General features: G+C 44.1%; 1 protein-coding gene across 1 annotated transcript in view; it reads right to left on the reverse strand.

Moving 5' to 3' along the window:
* The window catches only part of Apcdd1 (APC down-regulated 1), a 38,247-nt gene extending 18,064 nt beyond the window's left edge, over positions 1-20,183 (reverse strand). Inside the window, exons 1-3 of the mRNA XM_070029636.1 lie at positions 19,763-20,183; positions 6,727-6,910; positions 2,287-2,818 (exon numbers count right to left, since the gene is read on the reverse strand). Of these exons, the coding sequence (XP_069885737.1) occupies positions 2,287-2,818; positions 6,727-6,910; positions 19,763-19,820 (774 nt within the window). The 5' untranslated portion in view covers positions 19,821-20,183. The remainder of the gene's footprint in view (positions 1-2,286; positions 2,819-6,726; positions 6,911-19,762) is intronic.
* Positions 20,184-20,434: the final 251 nt, after the last annotated feature.

Raw genomic sequence — 20,434 nt, forward strand, 5'->3', positions numbered from 1 at the left:
TAGTCTTCAGTATTAAAGCTAAGGGAGAATGCACTGGCCCTGAGTTCAGGCCCCAGTACTGGCATTTAATAAAAGAAAAAAAAAGAAAAGAAAAGTTTTTATTTTGTTTTGTTTTTAGAGCATCCCCTTTTTTTTCAGTTCTGAGTTTAAAAGACCAAAGATCCCATGTGGGTGTGTGCTGGCCTGGTGAGGAAACCTAACCTGAGCATAGGTGAATACAAACAGCAACCCAAGGTCAGCTATGGGCAAATGCAGCTAGCCTCCTCATTCAGACACCAGCCTCTTGCTTCTTGGACTTGGGGTGGCAGGGAAAAAGATGAGGACTCAGCCTGCTTAGCAACTCCTAAGGGCTATGAGTGAGATGGGGGAGGGGGCTGTGTTCTTGGCTCAGGTGAAATTACTCTACATCCCACCCCTGCAGATCTGTGGGAAGTTGGCTACTAGAGGGGCCAAATGGAAGTAAAAAAATCCCCTTCTCTGCCACTGTGTCCAGCCATGTTCCAGGAGAGGTAACACATACACTGCTATGAGTCTTAGCACCAGCTCCAGACAACTCTACCACCAACTAGCTTGGAGTCAGAATGTAGCTGGAAGCCCAAGGTCCTAATCTGTCTTCCATGACAACCTGGCTAAGAATTATGACCCAGCCAGGGGTTGACCTAGTGAGTACATTCTCTCTTGATGTCTTTGTTAGAGATGCATTTATGGAAAGGGCTGAGCTTTGGGAATCCTCCTTCATTCACTAATAAGAGAACAACTAGAAGCCAGGCTTTCAGTGCTCATGTCTGTAACTCTAGCTATTAAGGAAGCTGAGATCTGAGGATTCTGATTCCAAGCCCCCACCCCTGCCCCGCCCAGGATAGAAAAGTCTGTGACTCTTATTTCCAATTAATCAACAAAAAAGCTGGAAGTGGTGGTGGGGCTTCAGCCCTGGGATCCTAGAGAGCTTTCCCTCCCTTACCTAGTTTAACTTGCCTTTGCCGCTTAGGTAGTTTTGAAACTCACAGCATCAAAAGGCTCAGGCTCCTACTTTGTGGGCACAAGCTGACCCACGGGTGGCCATACAAAGGCAGGATAGCACAACAGCAGGGAGCCCTGGCTCTGAGGGCTCTGGTCCCTGCACAAGGCAACATGGGGATACCTCCCTGTTGAGATGGAAACAGAGGACGCAGCCTCTGCCAAGTGGGCTTCCTCTGCAGATTTCTAATAAAGGCTACTTTCATTCCTTAAGTTCACAATAACAGATTAAAAAAAAAAAGACAACAGTGAGCAGTCTATAGTCGAGGAAGTACTCTGTGTTATCTTGACTGATTCTGAGTAAGCTCAAAGTACTGCTAAGGAAAAAAGAATAGATTTTCAAAATGAACAACCCAAACAAGACAAGTAGGCCTCTGTAACTAGACTGCCACTGTTCTAGGGACTGTTCCACCCAAGGCAACTTCGTGTGTCCTGGGAACACTCCAGGGAAAGTGGCCTGACCAACACAGAGGCCTGACTCTGTCATGTTCCTCCCAGCTCCGAACAACCAAGTTTCTGCCATGGAGCCGATCAAGTTACATTACTGACGTGATTTTGAGCTTATGGGAAGGAAATGTTTTGCAAATTCCAAATATAATTACTGGAGCATCACACAAGGAGAAAACATTATAAGTTTTAATTGCTTCCTCCATTCTTTGGTCCTCCCTTCTGATCATAGTGGCTTTACATGTTGCTTAGTAAAATGGAAGGAATTTGGGTCTGGTGGAAAGAGTTCTGGTGCTGGAACTCACGAAGTGTGTGCTCAGGAATGCTTAACCTTTGGGACCTTTGCTGCCTCTGCCAGAGAGTGTTGTAAGGACATTTCCCTCAGGAGGTCGCTGTGCAGACTGAAAGCAGTAGCCAGGTGAAAGCTCTCCGCAACATGCAGATTAGAGAGTCACTGATGACTTCCCTCTGTCCCTCTCCCTCTTCTCCATGGGGCAGTACTATTTTGTGGTGTCTTTTTCAAACATGGCTGTAATACAGCTACATTTCCTTCCTCTGGATCACAGAGGACACTTCTAGGATGCTGGAGCTGTAGATATTTTCTAGGATCCTCACCCTACCATCCCCAACTTCAGGAAACTGAAGCCCTGGGTCACAAAAAGCAAGTGGGTGGCAGGCCCCTTCCACAGCTCTCACCTCCTGTAGCCTCAATTTGCCTGTATTCCTCAATTTTCCCTTTCCCAGGTCTCCTGGGACCTCTATGACATACCCTTACCTGAGCCAACTATTTTATTTTAGTACAGATGTTAGGGAGCCAGGTACCTTGGCATTTTGTAGGGGTGGCTGATAACTAGATGGTCGGTAGAACATCCTCTGGGTGGCATCTGTGTGGATGTCACCAAGGAAAAGCTCTTCCACAAGATGGTCCAGGCCATGGTGGGGGTACTGCTTCTCCACTCGGATGAGTTGCAGCTCATGCATGGCAAAGTTCACAGCCCTGGTACACTCATGACCATTTTCTTCCCGCCACAGATCATAGGCCACATCCTGTACCCAAGGGCTACCTGAGGCCAGAAAGCCTGGGCATGTACGGTTCACCAGCTGGCTGAGCTGCTCAGCAACCACTTCTGTGTGGCAGATGATCTGGACACCATGCAGCTGGTAGTCAGCCTCAGTGCCCCCACGGATGATCCAGGATGCTTGGCGAAGGCGAATCTTGCCTCGGATGACAAGTGTATAGGTAGGGTTTGTGCAACGGTTGCTGCCATAGTAAAACTGGTAAGCCTTGAAGGTGTTATTGTGGTAGAATCTGTAAGATCTGGTGATGAATTCTGGCCCTGATCTCACTTCGCAGCTGGAGAAACAAGAACAAAAGATCCCTGTAAGCTCAACAGCATGTGCACAAGATCCATGGCTGAATCAAGACATGACAGTAATAATTTAAAAATGTTTGTTATAAGCAGATGCTACTCCATTATAGATACAAATTCACTGATTCCTCCTCACCATCTAGGAGTTGTGTATGATAATCATCCACAGTTAAGAAAACACAGGCACAAGATTAGGCAACATCCAAAGTCACATCTGAGCAAGCATCATGAGCAAGCAATGAGTCCAGTGATTGCTCCACATCAGTCTGTACCACAAGCCTTTTATTCCTTATAGGAATAGGAAAGGTGAGCAGACACTATAGGCTTAACTCAGAGAATGTCTTCTTTTATAGATAGGAAGTAGAGTACAGTGCTAGCCTATCAAAGGAGTTTCCTTCTAATAGATCCCAAACTGACTTGGAGACCATTTTCTCTTATGCCCTTGTCTAGAACGGGCAGATATAAGGTGTCCATTGATCTGAAATGGAATGCAGTCACACTGTGGCAAGTGGAAATGCATCCTCTCATCCATGAAAAATTAATATCCCCTCTAGCAGAAAAAAAGGACAATTAAGAAGAAGCAAGGCTAACATTACAAAAGAAATAAAGGCTCCTCTGGTTTGTGTTGGTTTGACAAGGAGGAAATGTCCTTCACAGTAGTATTTGATAAAATGCTAGGATCCTGTGCCAAAAATATTTAGCCTGGGTTTACAGAGCCAAAGGGCTTGGAGGACTCCAGGACATTCTCATACTGCCCTAGTTGTTACTGGTTTGTGCACACACAGCAGAGCCTGTACCATGGAGAGGAAGGATCCCTTCCATCACTGGCCAAAAACTTTGTCTACTAATCTTGTTATCCTCTGGTCCGTTTGATTGTGACTCAAAGCTCAGTTCACCACTGTTGGTCTTCCACTTCGGCTGCTAACCACAGACTTTGGGCTAGGTTGACACTGCATGGCTACAAGCAACTGGGCTGGATTCCCAAGTGAAGGAGCTCTGAAAGTTGCTAATAATTTAATTTTTTAGGTAGAAGATTGATGAGAGACAAACATAAGAAAAGGTAGGGATCTATTGCCATGTAACTCTGTCAACTGGTATCAAATAAACCTCTTGTGAGTGTAAAACACACAGCAGTGCTTTAAGCCGTTGGGGCCAAAGGTGTGAGAATACACCTTAAATTCCTCCTCCAAGGAAGAGGAGATGTGTGAGCAGTGCCTGAGGTCAATGGAGGTGTATACAAGAAGGGTTCTTCCCCCCCCCCTTCTCTCTCTCTTTGGTAGGGGTCCTGGAGTTTAAACTCAGGGCCTAGGCTCTGTCCCTGGGCCTGTTTTTGTTCAAGGCTAGCATTCTACCACTTGAGTCACAGCTCCACTTCAGGTTCTTTCGGTGCTTAAGTGGAGATAAGAATCTCAAGACGTTTCTGCCCAAGCTTGGCCTCAACAATCCTCAGATCTCATCCTCCTGAGTACATAAATTATAAGTGTGAGCCACCAGCACCGGGCTTAATTTTTTTTTATCTTGGCATCAACAGCCTGTGAATTCTGCTTCCTGCACCCACTGTACCTCAGGTCCAGCCATTTCTCCATCACCCAGCAATCTCCAAAGTTTCCGCTATCTCTAGTTGGAAGTATGTAACAGTCTCAGGAGTCACCCCCACTCACATCACATTTTCTCCCATCCATCTGCTACAGTAGCCAGAGCATCCTTCAGTAAAGCTGAATTATGTTCAAAGTATGGTGGAGGTTGAAAACCATCCCTTGAAAGGTGTAGTCCCGGGGAGGTGAAGGGGAGGGGGTGAATAGAGGAAAATGCTTCAATAACTTCCCAGTTCTCTTTTCCTAGAAGGAGATCTATAAGCTAGGTGTAGTAGTATACTCCTGTACTCCCAGATATTCTGAGACAAAGGCATGAGGATCATTTGAGTCCAGGAGTTCCAGGCTAGACCAAGCAAACTCGGCCAGCAAGGAGCTGTTTTTAATACAACAACAACAGAGAATAACAAAGAAGGAAGGAAGGAAGGAAGGAAGGAAGGGAGGGAGGGAGGGAGGGAGGGAGGGAGGGAGGGAGGGAGGGAGGGAGGGAGGGAATGTTGTGGTGCCTTCACCACCACAGGCTTCTCTAGAGTTGCTTTCCCTTGTTCTACTCCAGTAGGTCTCCAGTCTGGCCTCTGTATGCAGCAAGACCTTAGCTGGTTTTTCTAGCCAGAAGGCTTTCCTCAGTCTTTGTCTCAGCTTCAGGGTCCTTCCTCTGTGCTAGACTTTCTGGGTCCTTCTATGGTGCTAATATTTTCTTGTCATACCTGCCCTCCCTCTACCCACCATAGTACTTCGGTCTGTGCTCAACTGTAAAATCCCCAAAGGCAGGGACTGCTAAATATTCTAAATTCACAATCATGTCTGGCACACAGTTGACAGGACTTTGATCATTTAAAGTTTTGATTTCCTACTAAACGTTTTTATGGAAATAATTTATCATGCAGTTATTTTAAGAGACTTCATTGTTAGAAAAAAAATTCTAAGCCTTCATCATTTTGTAAGATTTCTTTTTACTTGTATCCATAGGCACTCGATCTCTCCCCAGGGATATCCTAGAAATGGAGTCCAGGGAGAAATGATCAGATCCCAGAGTTAGTCCAGTTCATGCTCAACAATTTAATGGGTAGAAAGAAAACTCACAGATCTGCCTCTAGGCTATTTTTTAAAAGCTCTAATGGAAGATAAGCCAGAGCTCAAACTGGGATAAATCTCAGCTTCAGAGCATGGAAAAGAATCCAAGAACTACGCCCTGACTAGTTGAGGCAGCTTTTAACTTACTGTTAAGAGTCCCGTAGCCATATATTAAATTACCAGAATATGGCTAGATTATTTAGTGCATCAGAAGCTTTCCAGTCATGTTTCAGAGCTGGTGAAACACAGACGATTAATTTCACTTGCTAATGGTTTCTCTTTATGCACAAGTGGTCCCATGGAGTTCAGTAAACAGGGATCTATTCACTCATACCAGGAGGTTAACAGCAGGACAACATAATCTCTGCTTTGCCATGCAACTTTCTAGAGTACTTAGCTCTGTTTTCTTAACCATCCAGAAACTCAAAGAGGTGTCAGCTCTTCCTTAGAACATAGACACCACCAGACTCATCCCAGCTTGTATAAATCTGCATGTGAGAATCCACAAGGAGGGGCTTTTCTTCACTATTCACCATAACCAAGGAATGGAAACAGCGCACAAAAGATGAATGGATCAAGAAAATGTAGTGTATATCTAAACAATGGAATTATACTTATCCATTAGGATGACGGGTATTACATCATTTGCAAAGAATGGATTGAACTTGAAAAACATTATGTTTTAGTGAAGTAAGTCAGACCCAGACAGACAAAGGATATCTGTTTTCTTCCATATGTGGAAGCTAATTTATAAATGTACAAGTAAACACATATGGAGTCATATGCAATGAATGTATTACCTGAAGTATGGTATTTGCAGGAGAATTCAAACAGCAAAATTCTTTAGAAAAACTTACACATGGTCCAACAAAATGAAAACCAGAAAACCATCCTTTGAAAGGTGTAGTCCCGGGGAGGTGAGGGACAGGGGTGATAGAGGAAAGAAGAGAGGAAGGAAAGGGCACAATGCAATTATTGTATTCAATGCATATTCTCTGAAACTAAGAAAATCGAGGGGAGAGAATGGGTTGGGAGAGATGAGGGAGAATGATGAAAGGGGCAACATTGATCAAGATGCATTGTACTTATAAATGATTTGTTATGGCAACTCCTGTGTACAACTACTTCAAGATAATATTTTTAAAATGAAAGAAAAAGAAGGGGTCTCCTACAGGTGTATGTGCTCTAGTATTTCCCTGGCCCCACCTCTGCTCCAGTGCTCTTACCCTGTGGAGACCCAGTGGCCCTCGATCGTTGGTGGCATCTGCACCGTGATCCTTGCACCATTGTGAAGATGCTTGAGCATGTGATGGCACTGGGATTCTTTGAAAGCCCTCCAGGCACTTTTCTCTAGGGATCGAGGATGGGACCTGCTGTCTGGATGAAGGAGGGCAGAACCCTCTCCCAGCCCTAAAAAAAAAAAAGTCAGAGTTAGCAGGATACAGCAGCACAGGCCTGAGCCCAGTGGATAGCAGCCTCTGCAGAGCAAGTGCAAGCTCCTACAGGTCAAAAGGAACAAGTACTCCACAATGGAGGCTGTGTTCACTCTCCCAGGACTCCCAGGCCACAGTGCATCATGTCCTTGGAAATTACTTCCTAGGTGAGACAAAAAGGCCCACAGAGATCAAGAATACATCTTGCTAGAGGTCACACGACTGGTTCCCAGCACAGCCAGAGCTCAACCACATCTGTGTTATAGCTGTACAATTTCACAAGCACCTGGGCAGTACAAACCAGGAGAGACAAGTGAACATGTTCAAGAGTCATTAATAAAGAGGTCAGATGGAGATAGGACTCATCAGAAAGGGTGGTAAGGGTGGCCACACACAGGACATATATAGGTGAGGAATGCAAAGAGCAAGATGACTAGCCTCAGTGAGAAGTATCTTAAGGGTAGAGCTAGAAGAAAACAGGGCAGAAGAACAGTTCAGAAACTGAGCTGGGGTCTGCTCCTTGGCTTGGCTCCCATGGGTTTACCATATCACACAGCTGTCACAGCCTCTGAAAGGATGCCCTTGTCATGCTTTAGAAGTGGTTGGAGACCTGGCCTCCAGGATGCTGATGCTACAAGTAGTGGGACTCTAGGTGGTGTGTAGGCCAGGGAGCACTGCCATTGGAATAGACCAAGACAGTTCATATAGGACCCCTAGTGAGTTTTCCCAAGAAGGTTGTTGTGAGCAAATAAGCCTGGCCACTCTCAAGCCTCTTTGGCTTCCTGTCTCTCACCCATTCTCCTACCATGCTTTTGCTAGCCATCAGGTGACCAAGCCAAGGGGAACTTCACATGAGCCAGCATAATGATGCTTGAGCTATCAGCATCCCAATTTAAGCTATACAAACCTCTTTTCTTTATAAAGTACTTAGCCTCAAAAGTGTGAACCATATTCTGTCCTGTAGGGAAATGCTTTGATCTTTGCATGCAGCTATCTTCCAAGGCCAGGAACTCTCCTAACAAAATCAAGGAAAAACTAAACATCTAACATAAGGTTTTAAATTAAGAATAATTTAGCTGGGTACCAGTGCTTCATGTCTGTAATCCTAGCTATGCAGGAGGCTGAGATCTGAGGACTGAGTTTCAAAGCCAGCCCAAGCAAGCAAGTTGATGAGACTTATCTCCAATTAACCAGCAAAAAGCCAAAAGTGGGGCTGTGACTAAGTAGTAGAGCACTACCCTTGAGCTAAAGAGATAAAAGACAACACCCAAGCCCTGGTTCAAGCCCCATGATCAAAGAAAAAGATAAGTTATAAAAGATTGTATGTGCTTGTTTCTCAGGGACAAAGCAATTTGAAGACCAAGGAACTACTTGTACCAGTACAAGTAAGTTAAAGTTGGCCCAAATTAATTTGTACAAAATTACCAGTAGCCCAATGTTTAGAATGAAGCAAGAAAAACAAATGTCTCCTTTGAGATTCACACTTCAAGTGATTAACAAGTAGGTGGGTCTCTCAATGGACCTACCATGTGTTCAGCACTACATTAACAAAATAGCTGCTAGTTACACCAACGTATGAAAATACAATAAAAATGAAAAATCAATTGCACTTATTAGAATAATACTCATGAGCATCCAATGATGCATACTTTAAAATGATACCTGGATATCTTTATTTTATAAGACGCATTTAAAAATAAAATGTTAAGCTGGGCACTGCTTATATATATACTGCTTATATAATCCTAGATACTCTGCAGGTAAGATCTGAGGGTCACAGTTCAAAGCTAACCTGGCAGGGAGGAACTGGAGTCCTTGAGACTCTTATCTTCAATCAACTAACAAGAAAACAGAAATAGAGCAGTGGCTCAATTGATAGAGTACCAGCCTTCAGAAAAATAACTAAGCAAGAACAAGTCCTGAGTTCAAGCTCTAAATACAGGCACACACAGGCACACAGGTACACAGGCACACAGGCGCGCGCGCACGCACACACACATACACACAGACAAATAAATAAGATCCATAGTACTGTGGGTTACAACAACATGATACAAATCTACCTGGGTAAAACTCAGACCTGCAAACCATATTAGATATCTGTAAAATATTTGACCAAAACATTCAGAGGATTAATTTTTTTTAGTGGAAAGTCCTGGCAATGAGGAAACAGATGTCTCTCAGTATGAACTCTCAAGTTTTTTGTTAGCACATCTAAATGCAACAGGCAAAGCTACTACAGATGCTGTTTTGACATAAAATAACAGTGCTGCACTCAAACTAAATGCAACCTCCCTACCAACTTTGTTTATGCTACCACACTGATTTTGGCCTGAAATGAGAGAAGGGAAAGAGTGAAAATGAGAACTCTGTCTAGTGATGTCATCATTTATGGTCACAATGATGAAAGTGGGGGTTTTGATTTCAGACTGTCACAAAGGGATGTTCTGGAGGTTCCACTTCTATCCCCTATGTGACTCTCTCCAGGGAGGTGGCCTCAGTGAAGGAGGAAGAGACAAACACATTCCACAAAGTCATTTCTTTCTTTGTCTTTTTACAACCAGCTTGTTTGCAAAATATGTGCATTCTTATCAGCAGCTCCATGTAGCAAGGATGCTGCCTCTTCAGTTATTCAGGTGTGCACTGGGTCAGGTAGAAAATCATACAAATTAGGGGTGAACTACTAGCAATCCTGTCACAGATGTGATCTACACAGTGCCCTCACATGGAGTACTTATTGCTATTCTAATCTGTTAATCCCAATCTGCCCAACACCCAGGTTTATGTCTCATTGGTGTTGGGCCAATGTAAAGAGTGGGAGAGGGTGCTTTCATCATGCCTCCAATTTAGCTGTAATTATTTTGATGACAGCACAGTCCTGACTGAAACCTGCTGTCTGGTAGGTCACTAATGTAACCTATTATAATGTGGCTAGTTAAGAAATAGGTTTTGATTAGAGGTACTGGAATTGAAATGTGACCTCATCATCTCAGAAATAGCTAACCTGTGCTCAAAAAGTTGACTCACAAACTCCTTTGCACCCTGCAGATGTTTCTTCAGCAAAAAGGAGAGTATAGGATGTGACTGAGTCCCAGAGCTATGCTGCTTGGCTTTGAAACAGAACCTGCCAGTTGCATAACTTTACTTCAATAATTGTTAAGATGTAGTTTTGAGACAGGTTCTCTCTACATCCAAGACTGCCCTTGAACTGATGATCCTCTTGCTTCATCCTCCCAAGTGTTGGCTTATTGGCACATAATATTACCGCCACCACTTCACCTAGTAAAATGTATTATTACTCCATGACCAGTGACAAAAATAGTTTAACTTAGACGACACAATACCTTGAAAACATCCTGAGATGCCCATGAATCATTCAGTCTCAGAGGGCTTTGACATTTATCTATTCCAGATAATCTGGCAATTCCTCTTGTTTTTGGTGGCTTCTATTTGTTCTATCTGTGTCTCAGTAATAAAACATAAACACGTTAACACTTTTCATGTATCCTCCTTCCTAGTCACTGAGTGATGTGTCCGAGAAAATAAGGAACTGCCTCACTGATAGCACATTAACACTTCTTTGCTCCTGAAACAATACATATTCTAATCCCACACTGATTTTTCTCTTCAGGGTTGAGGGTATGACTTATAAATGAATTATGGAGAAAAAAACTAAAAAGAAAAAACTTATTTTCTTACTTGATTTTTGAAAAGCAGTCTGCAAGTAAACTCAAGAACCAAAGTATATGGATACACACATAAGTAGGGGAGAACAGAGCTTCTGTGTCCAGATTCTGATATCACCCTTCTGCCTAACTGCAGGCCAGTGATAACTGGGACCTCCATTGACCTTCACATGAAAGCTACTTGGATTCAGTGTTAGGACTAAAAGCAATGTGATACAACATCAGTCTCAAGAAAGCCAAGAAGAAAGCTATCTCAAGAATCCATTCTCAACAATTAGCCAAGTCCTCCAAGGAGACCAGCTGGTCAACCCAGGGATCTTTGTATTTACTGCACCACTCAACATATCTAAACCATAGTCCCTCATTCACATAATCATCAGGACTCTGAGAGACAGGTGCAATTTTAGACATGACAACTACAAATACCATGCTCCTAAGAGACTCAACTGAAGGATAAATTAGGCCATAAGGGGCTTACAAAAGGCAGGATCTGAACCTTTCTTTGGGGTATGCTGAGTACCTATGCTTTGAAGAATGAAATGAAGGGGTCTGGGCAGAGGAAACAACACATTCAAACACAAGGAAATGAATGAGAGGTTCCCATAGCGAGATTTGCACATGGCTCAAGGAAAGAAGAAAGTGTGGCTAGCAACAGAAACGTTTGGGGGGTAGGCCAAGATCCAAGGCATTCACTTGTATACCATACTGAGAGAGTGTGTGTGTATAAGTCTCACTGAAAAAGGGAAGAGGCACCACCAAAAGATTTTATGCAATGGACAGAGAACAGGAAAATTAGAAGCAGGAAGACCAATGGTAAGGCTATCACACTGATTTAATCTTTATTTATTTATTCATTTTTGCCAGTCCTGGGGCTTTTACTCAGGGCCTGGACACTGTCCCTGAGCTTCTTTTGCCCAAGTCTAACACTCCCACTTGAACCACAGCGCCACTTCCATCTTTTTTTATGGGGGGGGGGTCCGGTTGTGGGGCCTGAACTCTGGGCCTGGGCGCTGTCCCTCAGCTCTTCAGCTCAAAGCTAGGGCTCTACCACTTGAGCCATAGCACCACTTCCAGCTTTTTTCTTTTTGCTTATGTGGTGCTGAGGAATCGAACCCAGAGCCTCAGGCATGCAAGGCAAGCACTCTACCACTGAGCCACCTTCCCAGCCCCGCCACTTCCATCTTTTTCTGTTTATATGGTACTGAGGAATTGAACCCAGGACTTCATGCATGCTAGGCAAGCACTCTACTACTAAGCCACATTCCCAGCCCACATTGATTCAATCTTGTACAATTTCTTTCGCCTGGATAAATGAGACAGTAACTGCTTTCAATCATTAGTAGTAAAACCTTCTTGTAGTCCTGGAGAAGTACAGATCATTTTTCTGCATATTGTGGAGGAAAGAAGTGGTATTGTATGAAGAAAGAGGGAGGGAGGAGAGAAAGTGGGAAGGGAAGGGAGATAAAAAAAGAAAGAAGGAAGGAAGGTAGGAAGGAAGGAAGGAAGGAAGGAAGGAAAGAAGGAAGGAGGACAGAAGGAAAATTTGGAACTATATTTGAAGAGAAAAATTTTGTAAAATATTTATGTACCCTACTTTAAGATATTATAAATCACATAAGTAAATCAAGGACTTAGCAATGCATCAGAACACTGCTAAAAGACCGTAGCTAGCAATAATAATTCATGTCCCTGTCTGAGGACCCTTAGAAATAATACATGTGGTGGCTAGGAAAGTGGCTCGGTGGTAGAGTACTTGCGTTGCATGCATGAGGCCCTGGGTTGATTCCTCAGCACCACATAAGCAATAAAAACCAGAAGTGGTGCTGTGGCTCAAGTGGTAGAGCACTAACCTTGAACTGAAGAGCTGAGGGAAGAGCTGAGGGACCCAAAGTTCAGGCCCCACGAATGACCAAAAAAAAAAAAAAAAGGAATAATAAATGTGCTTACCTATAATAGTAATTGTTAAAAGCCTTCCACTTTACTAATTATAGTTTATCTAAGTATTTGGCTGTTGGGACTTTGATCATCACATGCTGAATGGAGTTGGCACTGCTATCTTTCTCTCAGGTGTTTGTGGTCTTTATTAGGAAGTTCAGTGCCTGTATGACAGTCCATGTGTGCAGATGTAATAGAATGAAAGGATAACCACATCTTGTAGGCCATGAAATTATGTTCCCCTCTTTATAAAACAAGAATGAGGGTACATAGGTGTGAGGGTATACATGTCACATTGATTGAAGATTCTAGATGTTTAGCTGAGGGAACAAGATAATGGAGCTCCTACTCACTAAGATTTTGCTGTGAATGAATCCAAGGAAAACAGCGACTCAAAATAGCCTTGAGTTTTCAGTTTTGGGGGTGGTTGTAGGTAAGTCACTTCATATATGGCTTTCTTTTTCCAACATATATTAAAAATGACAACACGATGACAATAACTAATAACTAATAGTCCCTGTAATACTTGACAATTTATGAGTACACTGTCCAATTGTGTCAACTGATAGTTATTTCATAGGCATGGTCACCCAATGGTGCCCACCACCTGGAAGCTCCCCACAGCTCTGTCAGGTCAGTCAGGGCATTATGAATAAGGAGGTTATCAAATGATTCCTCTAGAAAACAGTCTCACATTGTAGCCCCATGGCCTGGTCCTAGATAAAATTACTATAACAAAGGAGTAGTTTCTTTGTGTGTGAGAGAGTGTAAACAGTGGAATCTGTAAGGAAACTGTTCACCTATTTGGAACAAACTGTTGTTTGGGCTTTAGGGTGCAATTTTACAAAGTACCACCTTCTATATTTCAGATGAGATCTCAGTGCTTTGGAGTCATCCCTTGTGTGTGTGAATGTGTGAGTGTGCATTTGTGATTTATTTCCATGAAGAAAGTTACCCCAGTGGTTATCACAAATGACTGCTGATCTTCTCAGAAAAGGAAGTTGTCTAATGACAGCCAATAAAAAGCAATATTCTTCAATGAAAGGAAGCATAGGTTGACTAGCCACACTGAGGTAGATGCCCTGGAGATCCAGGCTAACTGTACATCACTGGAGCACACAGGCTGTATTAATAAAATGGCCTCAGCAGAATTTCAAAGAAATGAAGAAAGTACTTCTGTTACTGCCACCCACCTAGATGTCCTTCCTAGATCTACAGAGCTTTCAGGAGCATACCAGTCCATGAGAGAATGATGAAAAAAGGACTTAGAAGAAGTGGGAGAGGACTTAGAAGAGGTCAATGTCTAATCACTTTTTAAAAGTTAGCCTTCATTCATTCAACAAACTGTTGCGTAGCCTAGTATGTGCTCAGTTCAATGTTGAGCAAAGATGATTGCTGACATATGAATAAAAAAACACGTCCTTGTTTTTCCAATAACATTTTAAAATCAGAATTATCTACTAGATATATTTCAGTTTTCACTTGCCTACCTGGACTGAATGGAAATCAGAAATTTGAAACCATTTTACCCATGGTACAGTGCAAAATTCCTTGGAAGGGCAACAATATTCAAGCACCCATAAACTGAACTAAATTTTGGTCTCTAGAGATGGATGAACTCTACTATTTAAAAATGGGTGGGGGGAGGATGGGAAGGGATGGGAAGGGGAAACAAAGGAGGAGGCTACAATGCTTGATAAGAAATGTACTCATTATCTTGCCCATGTAATTGTAACCCCTCTATACAGTATTTTCACAATAAAAATAAAAATTAAAATTAAAAAAATTAAAATGCCTTAAACAGATATAATTTCAAAATATTAATCATGGTTGTCTCTGGATAGTGTTTTAAGTGTTTCCACATTTATTCTGCACGTTTCCCTACTTTTTAAGGTGCCATGTACATTGACAAGCAGAGTCAGAAGAGTACTCGCAAGTTAGAACTGGTTTCATATGTAAAATATGACTGATTAGACTAAATGAAGGTAATTACTTCGCTGTAAAATTGCTCTACCCAATTAAGTAGGCATTCATCATATAAACACATGCTTTGAAGTGGATACTGGTAGGTGAACCCCAGGGTAGCTTTCAGAGTTCTGGCACAGAAGCTCACATGTCCTGCGAACAGAACTGGATCTGACCACGGCTCAGGTCCTTGTGTGTGCTAAACTCCTGTAACTTCCAAGTTTTTGTTTTGTGATAAGCAGGAAGAGAGCTGCTTTTATAATCTGTAAACCTTTTTTCAAAAAATATCTCCCTTTTAGGAAAAATAATTGAGTCAATTTCAAACTCTTGGCTTTAGTAACTGAATAACTTGTCTACTTTAGTGATTAAGCCCATTCTTTGCTGTCTTCCAGTACCAAGGTTCTCAGGTGGGGCTGAGTGCAAGATGGTAGTGTGCATGTTGGGTCTTCACAGGTAGGGGTGTGTGTGTGTGTGTGTGTGTGTGTGTGTGTGTGTGTGTGTGTGTGTGTGTGTGTGTGTGTGTGTGTGTGTGTGTGTGTGTGTGTGTGTGTGTGTGTGTGTGTGTGTGTGTGTGTGTGTGTGTGTGTGTGTGTGTGTGTGTGTGTGTGTGTATTTGGATTGTGTGGTGTTCATGGTATTGGGGCTGTGTGTTATATGTAGTATATGTTTGAGTGTGATAGATATGTGTATAGTTTGCATAATATATGTGCTGTATATGATGTTTATCTGATATATGTTTGTATATGGTATGAATGTTGCATGTTTTGCATCTGCATCTGTGTGAACTGTATATAAGTATGTTTGTGTGTGGTGTTGGTGGTCTAGGTTTATATATGTAGTACCTGTGGTGTGGGGTGTGTGTGTGTGTGTGTGTGTGATTCTTAGTAGGGAACAGACCAGAGCAGACCATAGTAGACCCAGCTTGTACATTACTAATCTCATTTTTTCCCCATACTACTAGCTATGCTTCAGGAATCCTCAGGAAAGAGGGAAAGCCTCTCTGTAGGAGGTGCAACTTGGCATGTCACATGTGCCAAACCCTCCTAACTAAACTCATTGAATGAATCAAATGAGAAGCCCTATGGGAAAGAATGTGCCTCATGATTTTAGAGTGGCACTGTATCTTTTCTCTAACCTGTGCACCTACTACCCCTCTTCCCAAATAATTCATTCTGCAATTGATGCGAACTATGCAGGGACCTGTCTACATACAACTTTGACAGTTCAGTGACATTCTAGCTGGTAGTGACCGATTTTCTTCCTGAAGTTTTCTCAGTGTTTCCTTCAACTCCAGAGACAGACTCTGTTGGACACATCCCCTGCTAAGTCTTAACCCTACTTAGACAATCACTACCCTGTAATTTTCTTTTTTTTTTTTTTTTTGATCGGTCATGGGGCTTGAACTCTGGGCCTGGGTGCTATCCCTGTGCTCTTCAGCTCAAGGTGAGCGCTCTACCACTTGAGCCACAGCGCCACTTCCGGTTTTCTAGTGGTTTATTGGAGATAAGAGTCTCACGGACTTTCCTGCCTGGGCTGGCTTTGATCCATGATCCTCAGATCTCAGCCTCCTGAGTAGCTAGAATTATAGGCTCCAGCCACGGACTCTCGGCTTAGCCTGTAGTTTTCTACTCTGAGTCTTAAATGGTTGGTGTTTCATTTTGATTGATTATATCAGTTGTCACCTGTCCCTAAACATTATTTAATTACATAGTTATATCACCCATCTATATTTAGCAGTTTTCTTATTTTTGGAGGGGGGGAGGGGAGAAAAAGAATGTATATGGCCATCACAGAACTCAGCCACAGATTCACAGCAAGTCAATTTACTTAACAAAAGAATAGTTAACATCTGTCAAAGGCCCTTGTCCTCTATTGTGTACAAATGAGTCATGTTTCTTTTCAAGATTTCATTTTGTGACATGAGGGTAAAAGACAGTGTTTTCTTAGATTATCTAAAAATGACATTCAGCAAAATGGTGTTTCAAAGATTTCTACTCTGCCTCATTTAATCATTCCTCGTATATGATCAGTTAAACACTTGCTTGGTGATTTTTAAATGGTTTGAAGGTTTTAAACAGAATAAATGAAAGAGCTGAAAAAAGTCTTCACCCCTCAGAAAAGTCAATGAGTTGTATAAAAGTAAATAGAGTCAGAGAAAAGGCCATCTCCCAACTTAAAATCAAATGTTTCCATTAGCACAGTGAATTTGCCCTTTGTGGTACATTAAAACACCACTTTCTCTGGCCTCCTCCTGCTAATCTGTGTTTCTGGAGCTGAATGATTTTGAGAATTTGACATCTGAAAGTTTGTGGCTTTTCATCTAGGCAAAGAAAACAGTGATAATGGATATCTTCCAGCTGCATACCTTCATGACACTCAATGGGTTTTATTTGGATTAAGAAATGCAACTGTTTTCAGAATCTGAAGGGGAAAGAAAGCAAGCAACATATACACTTCTATGCCATCACATTTTGAACTTGGGCTTTGCACTACATTTACAGTTTGAAAAAAAAGAGCAAAGTAAATAATAGGCGAAAATCTTGCCAGAGCCTAATTTACTCACCAATATGATTTACAGGTTATTTGCATAACTACTCAGGATAATCATGTGACTTTTAATAGTTTGTCTATAACAGTCTATAAGTGATATCTGAAACTAAATTTATAAAGTTGATCACAAGTATATTCAGAACCACAGAAAACCTGCGGGTTTTGTTTACAAAGTTATCATCATAAACAGATAAATGGTGTAACAGGGTTAATATTCTGACTTATCAGGAAAAAAAAATTATTGCAAATAAAAATTGCAAACATTTCAGATAATTTCCTCAGACTTACAACTTCCATTGAAATAACTGACCAAACTGCAGAATGCTCCAATGCCTGAAGATCTTATTGTGGAAAGAGATCTGATCATCAAATAATTCTCAGGTAAGGTTGATTAACACCTACTTTCTGTTAAAACTGCTTCAAGTAAGAATACAGAAGCAGGAAAGAATATCTAGTTCTTTTCTGGTGCTTTCCATTATCCTAGCTAATTATCACAATACTTCTCTTGGATCCTCAGGGTTAACAGTTCAACTATCTCCTCTGTTTATTTCACACACTGAATTCACTGCTGCATTAAAGCAGGTCTTTGGGCAACTTTCATTTGAATAACCTTGCTACTGCAAATTTAATTTAAAGTTGTGCTATTTTATGAAAGTCATTGAACTTCGTAAATTCCCTTTCTAATCTGAAATTCCTTTCATACAAACATATGGACATCGTGTGGTTCTTTGCTACTCTATTCCTTTACAGCTCAGACAACCTCTTCCAGGTACTGCTATTTCACTGTCTATCTCCAAGCACCACTGGGGAAGCTTTCCCCAGACCACCCCCCCCTGGAGTTACCATAGACTCCAGACTCAAAGCTGGGAGAGTTGGGGCTATGCTTGACCAAAAGATATAGTTGGGTACACATGGGCTCTTGATGTCTGCTAGTTATTACTATGCTTGTGGGAAGGGTAGGTAGGCCTATCATTATAACCTAAGAGAAAGAAAAAGCTCAGGTTGCATCCCTGAGTGTGGTATTTGCAGTTCAACAGGCAATGGTTCTATGGGAAGAAAAAAAAACTGTTGATACCAAACTTGCATGATTACTTTTAATGTGAAAGTTACTTGTACTCTCTTTTTCTCCAGACATTGCCATGCTTTCTTTTTTAAAGGGGGACAGTTTGGCTTGTTTCACCCCCTTTCTTTCTTTTTGTGTGTATGGCAGCTGCTGTTTGATCTGCTCATTGGCTCTGATTTGTTTCATGTTTCAGCCAAAGATTAAAACTGCTCTGTAATTCTAAGCAGATGGGTCTAGAAGTCCAACCCTATAATTATAACTTCTCTCTTTTGCTCTGGAACTGCAAGCAGTCTATCCTGACTTTTAAGATGCTGGGATCACTGGGACTCTTAGTACACCTTGGCAATCAGTCCTCAGGTGTAGCCCAACCAGACTCATTGGTTCATTAGCAAGGCCTGCAGAACTGCAAAGAAAACAGCCAAGCAGCAGTTTACTGGTTACCTCTCTTCTACTAGTCCCTTGATCCTCTCAGGGGTTGAGAGGCAAATTTTCAGTCCTAGCTCCAGTGCATTATGAAGTTAGGGCCAGAAGTAAGATTGGAGGTTTGAGGGGTTGTGATGGGTGTCAAGGAAGGGAATCAGTGAAATCATTGCTGAAATGCCAGAACATCTGAACAATAACAATGTGTTCTCTTGTTGCCTGTGTCACAAGAATCCATACCCACCTGCACTGGGTGCTAGTGTCTCTTGCCCATAATTCTAGCTACTCAGGGGGCTCAGATTTGGGTTTTGCAGTTCAAAGCCAGCCAGGGGAGAAAACTGTGAGATTCTTATCTCAAATTAACCAGTAGAAAGCTGGAAGCGGAGGTGTGGCTGAAGTGGTAGAAAGCTAGCCTTGAAGTGAAAAAGCCAAGTGAGCAAAGCCCAAGCTCCAGCCTGGGCAGGCAAGCAAACACACGCACGCGCGCGCGCGCGCACACACAAACACACACACACACACACACACCTGCCACAAAGCATGCCCAGTCCATCCTTAAGCAATTCTGACTTATTTTGCTAGGTGCAATTTCTGGACTATTTCTGTGTGCTGAGGTTGTCTGGCTAAGAGTTTTCTAGAACTTTGAGGAAACATAGCCCACGAGGTACAGAAAGAATAAGAGTCCCAAAGCAGCCTGAGAGGACTGAGGCGTGGGGTTCTGGGGAGCCTTAGGAAACAGCCTTTCAGGGCTCAATCTTGGTACCAGGAGTCCTCCTGCGCTGCACGCAGAGAACGCAGCGATCCACTGGGAGAGAACCGCACACGACCCTTAATGCGGAGCCAAAGTTCGCGCGGGCGACCCAAGGTGGTCCTGGGATGGCAGGCAACCCCCGGGAGCGTGAGTCGGCCAGGTAAAGGATTGGACGGCAGCGGAGGCTCTGCGGCTACGCTCGGGCACCGTGGAGGGGAGATCGCAGAGCCTGCGATGCCGTGAGGGGATCACGGCTTTTCCCCGGGCACGCACCGGATTCTGGGGATACTAAGTGTCTGTGTGGGCGCCGCTCCCACCCAGCCCGAAAGAGCCCTCGGGCTGGGCAGCCCAGCCGCGCTGGGGCCGCCAGGGGCCCGGGCCCGAGCTGGGCCGGGCGGGAGGGCGGCACGCTGTCCCCGAGGGCGAGGTCCGCCCGGGGCAGCGCAGCCCGCGACTACTCACCGTGCAGCCAGAGGGCCGGGAACAGGTATCCGAGCAAGAGGCGGCGCACGCGGGACATCTCCAGGGCGCCTGGGGGCCTCCGCCCGCCGCCGTCAGAGCCGGTCCCCGCCAAGCCCCGCAGCGCAGCGCGGTGCCCTCCGCCTCCACCTCCGCAGGGGCCGGCCGGCCGGGCGGCTCTGGGGCTCCCTCCGGGCTCCACCAGGCTCCTCGGCCGCTGCCCGCGGTGGGCGCCGGCCAGGCCGGGCCTCAGGCGGCCGCGGCGTGTCCCATGCCCGGCGGGTGCGCTGCGGTCGGACCCGGGTCAGCGCGGGGACTCCGTCCGCGTCCCGGTCTTTCCGCGCCCGGCCTCTCCGCGGCCCGCCCCGGCCGCCGCGCGCGCAGCTCCGAGTTGTAGTGGCCGCCGTCTCCGCGGCTGCAGCTTCTCTTCATATTTGCAGAGCGCCGCGGGCGGGCGGCGCGGCAGAGACTCGGAGGAGGGGCTGAGAGGGCCGGGGAGGGGCGCGGGGAGGGGTCGGCCCCCCTCCCGCCTCGCCCCACCTCCTCCCCACCCGCGGTCCCTCGCTGCACACCCTCTCCCCCATGTTCTTCCATCCTGCCCCCCACTTCCTACTTTTCCAGCCCCCTTCGTTCCCTCCCTCGTTTCCCTCCTCCCTTCCCTCCCTTCCAGAGTCC

Source organism: Dipodomys merriami, unplaced genomic scaffold, assembly GCF_024711535.1.
Source record: "Dipodomys merriami isolate MVZ:Mamm:240054 unplaced genomic scaffold, mDipMer1.0.p SCAF_2, whole genome shotgun sequence".
Taxonomy (NCBI): Eukaryota; Metazoa; Chordata; class Mammalia; order Rodentia; family Heteromyidae; genus Dipodomys; species Dipodomys merriami.